Source organism: Electrona antarctica (assembly GCF_951216825.1).
Source record: "Electrona antarctica genome assembly, chromosome: 6".
Taxonomy (NCBI): domain Eukaryota; kingdom Metazoa; phylum Chordata; class Actinopteri; order Myctophiformes; family Myctophidae; genus Electrona; species Electrona antarctica.
This window is the reverse complement of record NC_136811.1, coordinates 12,356,265-12,369,242: the sequence shown is the minus strand read 5'-3', so window position 1 is coordinate 12,369,242 and position 12,978 is coordinate 12,356,265. Positions and strand designations below refer to the sequence as shown.

The 12,978-nt window shown below is 43.4% G+C and overlaps 1 protein-coding gene across 1 annotated transcript in view; it reads right to left on the bottom strand.

The window, feature by feature from the left end:
- grin2db (glutamate receptor, ionotropic, N-methyl D-aspartate 2D, b) overlaps nucleotides 1-12,978 on the bottom strand; it is a gene marked incomplete at its 3' end in the record, with an annotated part of 290,078 nt that overhangs the window by 55,662 nt on the left and 221,438 nt on the right. The window contains 1 exon segment of the mRNA XM_079503474.1: nucleotides 11,258-11,375. Within this exon segment, the coding sequence (XP_079359600.1) occupies nucleotides 11,258-11,375 (118 nt within the window).

Below are 12,978 nucleotides of genomic sequence, written 5' to 3'. Positions count from 1 at the left end.
GACTCGGCCCACAAAGACACTGCACAATAAAACCATTTGATCGCCAGCAGCCGGGTAAAACGCCATGTAATAGTAGCGTGCACTGACTACAGCTAAAATGTTTATTTCTTTTTATATATTTAGAACTGGCATCAGATGAGGAGGAGGAGGATGAAGAGTCAAGACTGCGATGGCGTTTTTGGGTGTTTTTTTTATTTAGCCTACTCACACATAACCTGACTCCGCCAGATGGGGCAGCAGAGAGTACACTGGGTTCCCCCCTCCTGCTCCCATCTGGGAACTCTCAGGCAGACTTGATGCCCGGCCACAAAACGGCCTGGCCAATCAGCAGCAGCTAGAAGCTAGAAGCTGCTGCTAGAAGTTGCTCACAAAACGGCCTGGCCAATCAGCAGCAGCTAGAAGCTAGAAGCTGCTGCTAGAAGTTGCTAGAAGCTGCTGCTGATTGGCCAGGCCGTTTTGTGGCCGGGCATCAAGTCTGCCTGAGAGTTCCCAGATGGGAGCAGGAGGGGGGAACACAGTGTACACTCTGCTGCCCCATATGGCGGAGTCAGGTTAACTCACACACACACACACACCGTCAAGGACTGGGTTTGGGGACATTTGGGAGGAGTAGCCCTGATCCATAGCTCTAAATGCGCATTTAGAGCTATGGATCAGAGCTAGGGGAGGAGTAACTGTTTTGTATGTAGGCCTATTTATTTTCTGTAATATTTATCATTTTATTATGTTAGTAGTCGTAAAAAATAAAAGACGCTTTTACAATGAGTTAGACCTGTCATGACTATTTTGTTCACTATTGTGAGGTTTATTGTATATGACTAAGCAAGTTTCAACTGTGATTTACTCTGTAACGGTAGATGGTAATAACTCAATTTCTTTTTTATAATACAGTATACATTCAAGTCTATATTTTGATACATATCATGGGCACCAAGTCATATCAAAACAATGTCCTTGGATGTGTTTTTTATCAAAACTGTGTTTCTTCATAACAGGTTTTTGAGATGCATGCATGAATAGACAAGGTACTGGTAAGACTATGTAATCATGGTATATATCAAAATGTGCGTTAGAATGTCTAATTTTACCCCAAAAAAGAATTGAGTTTATATGATGTTCCAATTTCAGAGCTATGGGGACTTTTAGCTGGATAGGTCAGATTGATCATGACTGACCATGCTATTTATAGATGGCAAAATATCTACAGTGGTACATGTGAGAAACCTTTTATTTTATTTTAATTGAACTAGACAACTCACCCTTTAAAATGAGATATTGCATGGCTATGTACGCCCAGCAGAAAAAAAGTTATTTAGAAAATAAAACTTCAACCGGGCATAACTTTTTTTGGTTGTCCTAGAAACAGAAAACAGTGTAAATGCAGGCTCTTTTAAATGGCTTCCAACACAAGAACTAAACATTTTATCAACTCAGTTCATTTTTTTCCTGTAAGCAGACAAGTCAAGCTTTCTCTGAAGGTCTTTCGTTGTCACACATTCACAACAGAGAATTTTCAATAAATCATTCAAAAACGCCATTCTGGCCATAGAGAAGTCTACCTACTATATAGAAATCCTTGAAACGCTCAAAGAGTTAAATGCACAAAGGAATGCACACTTGCAAAAAAGAAAATCACGCAAAACAAAATAGATAAATGAACAAAACAACAGAGTTGGCCGAGTTTAAAGGTGATCTTTATACACTGCAATTCATATTTACAATAGGCTTGAAATGGAGTTAGATGTGGAATCTCTTATCTGGGGGGCTTACAGAATGCAGACCAAACTATTCCTCGGGTTTGCAGCGTTAAGCTAAAGAAGTGTCCATTCCGTACAGTGAGTGTTGCAGCGGTTGCAGTATATATATACTGACACAGGTCAAGAGACTCATCACCTGCACTGATGGATGGCGAGCGCCGCATTGTACCGCGCATCGCCTCTCTGTCCGCCGCTTCCTCCCCGTCCCCGCCATGCAGCCAATAAGCCATAAGCCATTTAGACCTGAGCTCAGATTCTACAAAAGGTCTTCTAAATCATGACGTTTTTATATTTCTATATCGGTGGTGCACAAACTATTTCATGTCAAGGACCCCAAAAATTTGATGCAATTGGTCGCCGACCCCTGAAAATCTGAAAATATGTTGTTCCAGGCACCCCCCCCCCCCCCCCCAGAAGCAAAGATTGGAGTTAAAATGTCCGCTCTGAAAGAATATATATTCAAGGTTTTTCCCCACATTTTCACGATTTTTCCAAAAATAGCAGATCTACAAGCTCGTAGCGCGGCACCAAGTGCTGCGCTACGAGCTTGTAGATCTGCTATTTTTCAGCTAAAGTTTAAAATAATGGTAAAAGACTTAAAAGCCATGAGGCGACACGGAAGGCGTCCTCAGGTCTGAATGGGATAAAGCGACCTATACAAACCTCTTCAGTGGCGCCGTCGGCCCTCCGCCCCGCTACGCCTTCCGCCTGTCCATTATTCCCGGCGTCTCAATCAAAACTCCTAGCCGGCCCTTATCGCTCTCCTGGTCGTATATATATTTATATGGTCGCGTCGGGGCTGAAACCTTCCATCTCCTAAAAAAAACCCTACTTTTTTCTTCTTTTGTGGAAATTAACGGCGGACTTGACCACACTATGGCCGCTAGGGCATTCACTTCTAGTCATTTTTACTAGTTGACTAGTTGCCTAGTTTACTAGTCGACTAGTTGTTTAACTACCTATTATGTAAAAAATAAAAAAAATAAAAACAAAATATATATATATATATTTTTTTTTAAATACATATGTGTACATTGAAAAACTGTGTACATGGTGACTATAACTATAATCTACCTGATCTTGAGGCCTACAAAACCAGGAAAAAAATAAAAAATAAAAAAATAAACTTTTTTTTTTTTTTATCAACTAGTCAAGGTCGACTAGTGGATTTACTAGTCAACTAGTAAACTAGTCGACTAGTTGCTTAATGCCCTAATGGCCGCACTATCACACAAACGCATCGACGCGAAGCGACGCGCTGCCTTCCAGCTTGCCGATCTGCTACTCTTTGATGCTCTGGGATTCTGAAACGCAACAGATTGTGGACATAGGAGGTTTCCTGCCCCTGGCGTATACATTCATCCCGTGTGCCCTCTCTCTCTCTCCTCCTCCTCGCCCCTCGCTCCATCTCTCCCGGAGCACCTCTCGTTGTCATCAACCCCCTGCATCTTTATCCTCTCGCTCACTCCTTCATCTTCCTGTCATTTTAACCCGTTGAGACCTGGAACGCATCTGTGTGCGGTCATCTCTTTTGTTTTGTTTTTTTATTTTGAAATATAAAAGTCTTTGAATATATATATACTTTCACAGCAAACGTTTTTTTTAACTCATATCTTTGCTTCTGTATGGGGGGGGGGGGCGGGGGACAACAATTATTTTCAGAGGTGATCAGCGGCCAAATATATACAGATAATTGTTTGGAAATATTTTCCGAAAACTGTCATGATTTAGACTCACCCTTTAAAATGAGATATTGCATGGCTATGTACGCCCAGCAGAAAAAAAGTTATTTAGAAAATAAAACTTCAACCGGGCATAACTTTTTTTGGTTGTCCTAGAAACAGAAAACAGTGTAAATGCAGGCTCTTTTAAATGGCTTCCAACACAAGAACTAAACATTTTATCAACTCAGTTCATTTTTTTCCTGTAAGCAGACAAGTCAAGCTTTCTCTGAAGGTCTTTCGTTGTCACACATTCACAACAGAGAATTTTCAATAAATCATTCAAAAACGCCATTCTGGCCATAGAGAAGTCTACCTACTATATAGAAATCCTTGAAACGCTCAAAGAGTTAAATGCACAAAGGAATGCACACTTGCAAAAAAGAAAATCACGCAAAACAAAATAGATAAATGAACAAAACAACAGAGTTGGCCGAGTTTAAAGGTGATCTTTATACACTGCAATTCATATTTACAATAGGCTTGAAATGGAGTTAGATGTGGAATCTCTTATCTGGGGGGCTTACAGAATGCAGACCAAACTATTCCTCGGGTTTGCAGCGTTAAGCTAAAGAAGTGTCCATTCCGTACAGTGAGTGTTGCAGCGGTTGCAGTATATATATACTGACACAGGTCAAGAGACTCATCACCTGCACTGATGGATGGCGAGCGCCGCATTGTACCGCGCATCGCCTCTCTGTCCGCCGCTTCCTCCCCGTCCCCGCCATGCAGCCAATAAGCCATAAGCCATTTAGACCTGAGCTCAGATTCTACAAAAGGTCTTCTAAATCATGACGTTTTTATATTTCTATATCGGTGGTGCACAAACTATTTCATGTCAAGGACCCCAAAAATTTGATGCAATTGGTCGCCGACCCCTGAAAATCTGAAAATATGTTGTTCCAGGCACCCCCCCCCCCCCCCAGAAGCAAAGATTGGAGTTAAAATGTCCGCTCTGAAAGAATATATATTCAAGGTTTTTCCCCACATTTTCACGATTTTTCCAAAAATAGCAGATCTACAAGCTCGTAGCGCGGCACCAAGTGCTGCGCTACGAGCTTGTAGATCTGCTATTTTTCAGCTAAAGTTTAAAATAATGGTAAAAGACTTAAAAGCCATGAGGCGACACGGAAGGCGTCCTCAGGTCTGAATGGGATAAAGCGACCTATACAAACCTCTTCAGTGGCGCCGTCGGCCCTCCGCCCCGCTACGCCTTCCGCCTGTCCATTATTCCCGGCGTCTCAATCAAAACTCCTAGCCGGGCCCTTATCGCTCTCCTGGTCGTATATATATTTATATGGTCGCGTCGGGGCTGAAACCTTCCATCTCCTAAAAAAAACCCTACTTTTTTCTTCTTTTGTGGAAATTAACGGCGGACTTGACCACACTATGGCCGCTAGGGCATTCACTTCTAGTCATTTTTACTAGTTGACTAGTTGCCTAGTTTACTAGTCGACTAGTTGTTTAACTACCTATTATGTAAAAAATAAAAAAAATAAAAACAAAATATATATATATATATTTTTTTTTAAATACATATGTGTACATTGAAAAACTGTGTACATGGTGACTATAACTATAATCTACCTGATCTTGAGGCCTACAAAACCAGGAAAAAAATAAAAAATAAAAAAATAAACTTTTTTTTTTTTTTATCAACTAGTCAAGGTCGACTAGTGGATTTACTAGTCAACTAGTAAACTAGTCGACTAGTTGCTTAATGCCCTAATGGCCGCACTATCACACAAACGCATCGACGCGAAGCGACGCGCTGCCTTCCAGCTTGCCGATCTGCTACTCTTTGATGCTCTGGGATTCTGAAACGCAACAGATTGTGGACATAGGAGGTTTCCTGCCCCTGGCGTATACATTCATCCCGTGTGCCCTCTCTCTCTCTCCTCCTCCTCGCCCCTCGCTCCATCTCTCCCGGAGCACCTCTCGTTGTCATCAACCCCCTGCATCTTTATCCTCTCGCTCACTCCTTCATCTTCCTGTCATTTTAACCCGTTGAGACCTGGAACGCATCTGTGTGCGGTCATCTCTTTTGTTTTGTTTTTTTATTTTGAAATATAAAAGTCTTTGAATATATATATACTTTCACAGCAAACGTTTTTTTTAACTCATATCTTTGCTTCTGTATGGGGGGGGGGGGGCGGGGGACAACAATTATTTTCAGAGGTGATCAGCGGCCAAATATATACAGATAATTGTTTGGAAATATTTTCCGAAAACTGTCATGATTTAGACGACATTTTGTAGAATCTAGTCTCAGGTCTCAGTGGGTTAAAAGCCGTGCCCTTCCCCGTTGTTCCGTCATTGTCCCGGGCGGGCATCTATACCTCCGTCTCCACTGCCCTATATACCTCCCCTCCTCTCCTCTCCTCTCCTCTCCTCTCCTCTCCTCTCCTCTCCTCTCCTCTCCTCTCCCTCCCCTCCTCCCCTCTCCTCTCCTCTCCTCTCCTCTCCTCCCCTCCCCTCCCCTCCCCTCCCCTCCCCTCCCCTCTCCTTTCCTCTCCTCTCCTCTCTCCACTTGGAGTTCAAGGGTTTATTGTCCCCTAAACAAAACGAGGCACAACAGCACAACACGAGCCTATATATACGATACGACACCATGGACGTATAAACTCACATTTACTGCAGGACTGTAATCAAGTACAAGTTTGAAGTGCTTTTATACTTCTACATTTTGTGCATTGCTCCACTCCAATTATTTACCAGCTTTAGTTACTTTTCATAAAATCACATTCAGAAAGGCTATAGCACAGTGAGACAGAGAGTGACAGACAGAGAGAGAGAGAGAGAGAGAGAGAGAGAGAGGGAGAGATAGAGAGAGAGAGAGGGGGGGGGGGGGAGTGAGGGGTGAATAAGGGGACAAGGTGTGAGCTGTGAGGCTCGGGAATCGAACCTGCGACTCGCTGTCGGGCTGCGTTCAAGCCTCTATGTGGTATGCGCCTTAAACGCTATAGGCCAACACATACATAAGCCCCATAATAAGCCCTATACATTACACGTCTCCGGCTATTCGAAAATAGCCCATCTGCAAGCTCACACAATGCGTCACATTGCGAAGCTTTCAGAGAGTACATTTCCTGAGAGACATTTATACTTGTGACAGACTTTCATATTGCAGTATTTGCTACTTTTTCCACAACCGACTGGAATCAAGGAAGTTGTAGGAAGTGCGGCGGTGAGTCTATCTGTTACAGCTGAGCAGCTTTACAGCTCTTGATGGGATAAAGGAGAAGTGCAGTGTGTGTTCCATTGAGCCTCTCTGGTTGTCACTATGTGTAGCGCGTGGCCTGGAGGGAGACACGGACATTCTCGCCCCAGTCCCGTGAAGCTCCGGACTTTATGTTTTTTTGTCGGACGGAAATCTCTTATCTCCATATTCTGCACCTTCTGTGTTTGCTTTCTTATTCTTAACCCATTCTGAACGGGAGCCCCTTTTGGTGTTTTAAGCATCGTGTTATACTTGCTCTTGAAAAATAGCAGATCTACAAGCTCATAGCGCGGCACCGAGTGCCGCGCTACGAGCTTGTAGGTCTGCTATTTTTTTTTTAAAACGTGAAAATGTGGCGCAAATCTTAATATATATTATTTCGGAGTGAATGTTTTCTTAACTCAAATCTTTGCTTCTGGGGGGTCCCTGGGACTGCATATTTTCAGATGGGGGTCGGCGGGCAAATACAATACAATTCTAGGGGTCCTTGACATGAAATAGTTTGAGAACCAGTGACACAGAAACATAGGGTTTTTCAGAAAACTGTCAGGGTTTAGAAGGCATTTGTAGAATCGTCCTCAGGTCTAAATGGGTTAAATTACGCCCTACTTGATCACACTACAGCGTTGCACAAAAGCATCTAAAGTAACAACATTTTGAGCTTGTAGATCTGCCGTTTTTGAATTTGAAAGTAACGGTTTTGGACATATGAGTTTTGCCACCCGGCGGCCGGCCGGGGGACGTAATATAAACATCACATCAGTAAGAATGGTCTGCCGAGTGCCAGCGATCTCGCTATACACACTCTCGCAGCGCTGATGAGTCCATTTTGGAACTCAAAAAACCCAGAAGCAAAGTCACGCTCACAAGCACAACAACTGCAGGGGTAGCGAAGCACAGCAGAAAACACAAGACTCTCGCACCAAACCATTTTCTCTGCATTTCATCATTCGACATGAAATTGAACTCCACACACACCCACTATAGATGTGACCCCTGAAAGGCCTGAACAAAAAACGGCAACCATAATTGCCACCTGACAGTGTATACGAGTCACTTCTGTATACGAGTCACTTCTGTATGCCAACTATTTACAGTATAGGATGACCACTATTTTCAACTTTGTACTTTTCCTGGCCTAAAATAGCAGACCTACAAGCTCGTAGCGCGCCACTCGGTGGCGCGCTATGAGCTTGTAGATCTGCTATTTTTCAATAGCTAAAGCATAGCATAATGCTAACACCAAAGTAGAGGATGACCACTGTTTTCAACTTTGTACTTTTCCTGGCCTACTGCCGACACCAGACAGTGGCTTTGTGGTTAAGAGTGTCCGCCCTGAAACTGGGAGGTCGGGGGTTCGATCCCCGGCCGGGTCATATACCAAAGACTGTAAAAATGGGACCCAATGCCTCCCTGCTTGGCACTCGGCATCGATGGGTTGGATTGGGGGGGTCAAATCAACTAATGATTCACGAGCGTGGCGCACGCTGCGGCTCACCGTTCCAAGAGATGGGTCAAATGCGGAGAACAAATTTCACTGCGGTAACGTCTGTGACTAATCGTACGACTTTGACCTCGATTGAGGAAGGATGGACGTGGGTGCCATTTGAGAACTGTCCTGCCATTGGCAATTCGGTAGATTGTCAGAAACAGAACATGTCAGTGAGAAAGGGGGGCATTTGCCAAGGTGTTATATTCAGATTCCCTGAATGGATAGAGTTCCCTCTGGCTGGATGGACACGTCTTTTCAGCAGCAAAGCAGTAGAATTAGGCTGATCAGTGAATACAACCTGCAGGGAAAACATGCATTTTACAGAAAACTTTCAGGAAAAAGATCAGGAAAGCGAGAAGATTTGGAAACGGCAACATCTGTGTACTAACATTTACAGTATATGGCTGTGATTACTAGTGATGCAACATCTGGTTCTCAAAGTGGGGGTTCCTTGAGCTGGTCCAAATGGACCCTTTTACAGCCAGGTCTGTAGCACTGAGAACGCTCAAAACAGGAACAAAATGGACCCCTATAACCATGTCATGTTAACACATTTTGAGCCCAAGACGTCCACAGCCGTCCTGGCAATTACCGCTATGCAGTGCCAAAGACGTCTGTCAAAAAAAATGAATGTAAAAAGTGGGCACCCTGGGTCACTATTTTGAAAGTGTTGTGTGGGCACACAATGTGTTAAAACAAGCAACGTTTCAATGACTTTTAAGACTCAACCACAATGAACTGAACCTCTTTCAGCACCATGGACAGCACCCGTCATGCCTGAGAACTAAAAGCAAATCAGCACCACAAATGAGTGGACAGTTGAGGTGTGCATGGTGGGCCTCCTTGCCATTGACAAGAAGAAAATCAACCGCAGGTGTTCGATGGAGATGCAAAAAAATATAATGTACAGTAGGGGCTGGTGCTTCAAGGATCAGTGGGACCACCCAAGGCAGGTGATACGAGCACTCAAAAAGGTCGGGGAGATGGTGGATCAAAATAAATGTATGTTATTTAGAAAAGTTTAAAAAAAGCCAACATGTTGACTCAGACAGAGTCTTCATCATGCATTGCCATTGCTGAGGCCCGGCGCTCGGCTCAGCCCCACTAAGAACCGGCCTTAACCCATTTTGGGCGGGAACCCACTTTTGGTGTTTTAAAGCATTATGTTATACTTTAGCTATTGAAAAATAGCAGAGCTACAAGCTCGTAGCGCGGCGAGTGCCGCGCTACGAGCTTGTAGCTCTGCTATGTTTTTAAAATCTTTGAATATATATTCTTTCAGAGCCAACGCTTTTAACTCAAATCTGTGCTTCTGGGTGAGTCCCTGGAACAACATATTTTCAGATGGGGGGGGTCGGCGGCCAATTACATATAATCGTGGGGGTCCTTGACATGAAAATTTTTGAGAACCGCTGACATAAAAACGGTCAGGATTTAGAAGACATTTGTAGAATCGTTCCCAGGTCTAAATGGGTTACGTTTCCAACTTCCACCAGCTTTGGGGGAGCCGCTTGGGAGCCAAACTAAAGACTGTGCTGACACACGCGTGGGTGTGCTATACGAGACACGGCTTGGCAAAACAACAAACAAACAAACAAACAAAACAAAACCTGCCGGAGAAAAGGAGCTTCTTGTTTCCGTTCCCAGTGATGCGTTTCTACAATGACTAACGACTAACTGTTGATGCAGGATGTGTGCACAGCGCGCGCCAAAACAGCTCAAACAATGTGTCATCATTATGCTGAATGATTTAAAATAAACAACTGGACTTATGCTGTCACTTTTTAGCGTTGTGTGTACAGCCCTGCTATAGTTAAACCATTCTGGACGGGAACCCCTTTTGGTGTTTTAACTAAGCGTTATGTTATACTTTAGCTATTGAAAAATAGCAGATCTACAAGCTCGTAGCGCGCCACCGAGTGGCGCGCTACGAGCTTGTAGGTCTGCTATTTTTGAAAAATCGTAAAAAATGCGCCACAACTCTTTGGATATATATTCTTTCAGAGCGAACGTTTTTCTTATTCCGACGTCAGGCCTAAATAGGTTAACAATGTCACTTCAGGGAAACGGACAACGGTGACATGTCGTCCCCCGGCTGCACGCCAACACGTTGCAAAGATTCAGATGTCTGCGACGGGAAGCGCTCGTGGCGGTTTCGCAGCGGCGCTCCGGCACAACCTCGGGCGAGGAAGCACCTTGTTTGGAGCACATAATAAACACAGTGTGATTGGTCCGCCGTTTCCCTCCTTAATTAGATGATTACCGGCAGCCTGTTTCACGATTCCCGCACACAACAGGCTTAAAACTGTCTTTATTTGTGATAAAGTAGCGAGCACACTCCGTGCAACCGCTCAAAATGAATTATGCATTGACAGCTGCACATTACCAAAATGATATATAGATTATAATAATAATAATGAATTGCATTTTTATAGCGCTTTTCCAAGTGCTCAAAGCGCTTTACAATGGTTCATTCATTCATACATTGCAATCATTCATTAGTACCTATATCAACCTAGCTGTTATTGTACAATACTAACAGGTCATCTCTGAGTAATGTACTGCACGCATACTGACAGATATAAAATCCCCAACAAGCACCATAGTGTATAGTATATATATATATGTATTGCCAGAGGCCACTTAACTGGTGCGGTGGTCTCCGGAGGGTCTAAGGCGCACACACACTTCTTTATTCCTCCTCCTCGCTTCAAAATGTGACTGGGAACGCTGCCGGAGACCTCCACACCGGTAAGCCGCCTCCGGCTAAGATTTATGTGCTCTAAAAACGTCACACAGTGAAACTGCCAGTGGTTGTTTTATTCATGGGTAAACTCTTAGAGTGTACAACTGTTACTAAACGGACTTACGGGTCCGTTCGGTGACAGCTGTACTCTCGCAGAGTTAAAAGGAACCACTGAGGAGTTTAGTGTGTATATGTGGCTACTTGCGTGTGCGTGCGTGTGTGTGTTGGGGGGTGGCTGTGTGTGTGTGTGTGTGTGTGCATAAGAAGACAGCTTCATAGAGGAAGGTGAAACCCTGACTGTGTTGGATAGAATAAGCTCACCATCTCCCACCAGCTGCAGTAGGGCCAGGTCTAAAGGACGTTTCCAGCGAGAGTTCTTGTGCAGGGCGATACCGTAGCCTGTGGTGGCAAAAACCTTCCCTGAGCCTATGGTCATCACCTTGGGGAGGGAGAGGGAGGAGAGAACGTTATAAAGGCTTGGTTGAAGTGCTTTTCAAACAACTTTGTGACTAAATTTGACTGAGGGACTGCCATTGGATTTTTTTGAATTTTCGTTTTTTCATGTCATATGAAAGCAGGGAATCATAGCTTCAAATTGACATATTGGTTGTTCAGTTTGACCCATCAGTTTTGGAGATATGGCTTATAGAGTAATGTCTTGCAGAAAACAGCAAGTTGAGAAAACGGGCTTGAAAGGTTCACTTCTGTGGTCTCTAACATTACACCTAGCTACATGGGCATTTATTTCATATTTACATGTCGGTTTCAGCTCTGACACTTATTTCAGACATGCTCTAGTATGTGAAGAGTCTGCCTGTGCTATTAACTCATTTTGAAAAATAAATAAAAAGGTTTTTCTCCTCTGGTGAAAAGCTGTAATTTGCGCAATGGCAGTCTCTCAGTCAAATCTGGTCACATTTTTTGGTCTGTGTGTGTGTGTGTGTGTGTGCGTGCGCCCCAAGGCACCGCCAAAGGGCAAGTCACACTCAAGGCATTCCTCTCATGTTCATATCCATGCAAAAAATACCCTCTCTGTACTGTATGTCATTCATGAGTTATCACTCTTGTCAGTCTTAGAAAGTTTATGTTCTTTATCCAAATGCCAAGTGAAAAGTTAAACTGTTTAAGCCCCATTTCATACTCCCGGAAATCTTCTACTTTCCCATTAAATTGATTAGTTTTATGCAAAAAGTTTCGTCACAAAATATGGGCATATGGGGTACTGTATATCAGTGGTTCCCAAAGTGGGGTCCGAGGACCCCCAGGGGGTCCTTGAGGGAGTTCCAGGGGGTCCCCAGCAAAAATGATAGTTTTGGAACTAAATGGACCCTTATGGCTCTGTAACTCTTGAGTTAAATTAACATTAATTTTACAATACAAACAGGGGGACCCAGAGAGAGAGAAATGCCATTAAATGGGGGTCCGTAGACCGATGCATGCTTCTCTCATGGAGGGGTCTCTTCAAATGGGGTTCCGCGGGCTGATTAGTGTCAATTTGGGGGTCCTTGACATGAAAAAGTTTGGGAACCACTGCTGTATATGATTTGAAAAATGGTATATATATTAGGAAATAATTGTACTGATATACTATAGTCAATAAACAGAAATAAGTGTACTGATATACTATAGTGAATAAACAGAAATAAATCATAACTTGTATATAGGCCTAGTTGTTTATATTGCATTCTATATTGCATTAATGTGTGATTGTCACAAAATCCCAAGGCCCAACTGGACTTGTCTCACCAGTCAGTGTGCAATATAACACAGACATGCTTGAATGTATTCTATCTATGGAAATGCAATTATGAATCCATAACTTAAAAAGAGAGAAAAGCATTGCAACCCCACGGCCCCTTCCCCGTATATACCTCAATAAACTCTCACACATGAGCGCCACACAGAGTGTTGTCTAGAGAAAGCGTGTAGTAGAATGTGACAGGCTGAGACAACGGCTGTATAATTACCCTTTAGGGGAAGTTGTAGCGGCTGATAAGAAAGTCAGTGATGTGTGTGTGCAGATTGAGTGACGATACAAATTA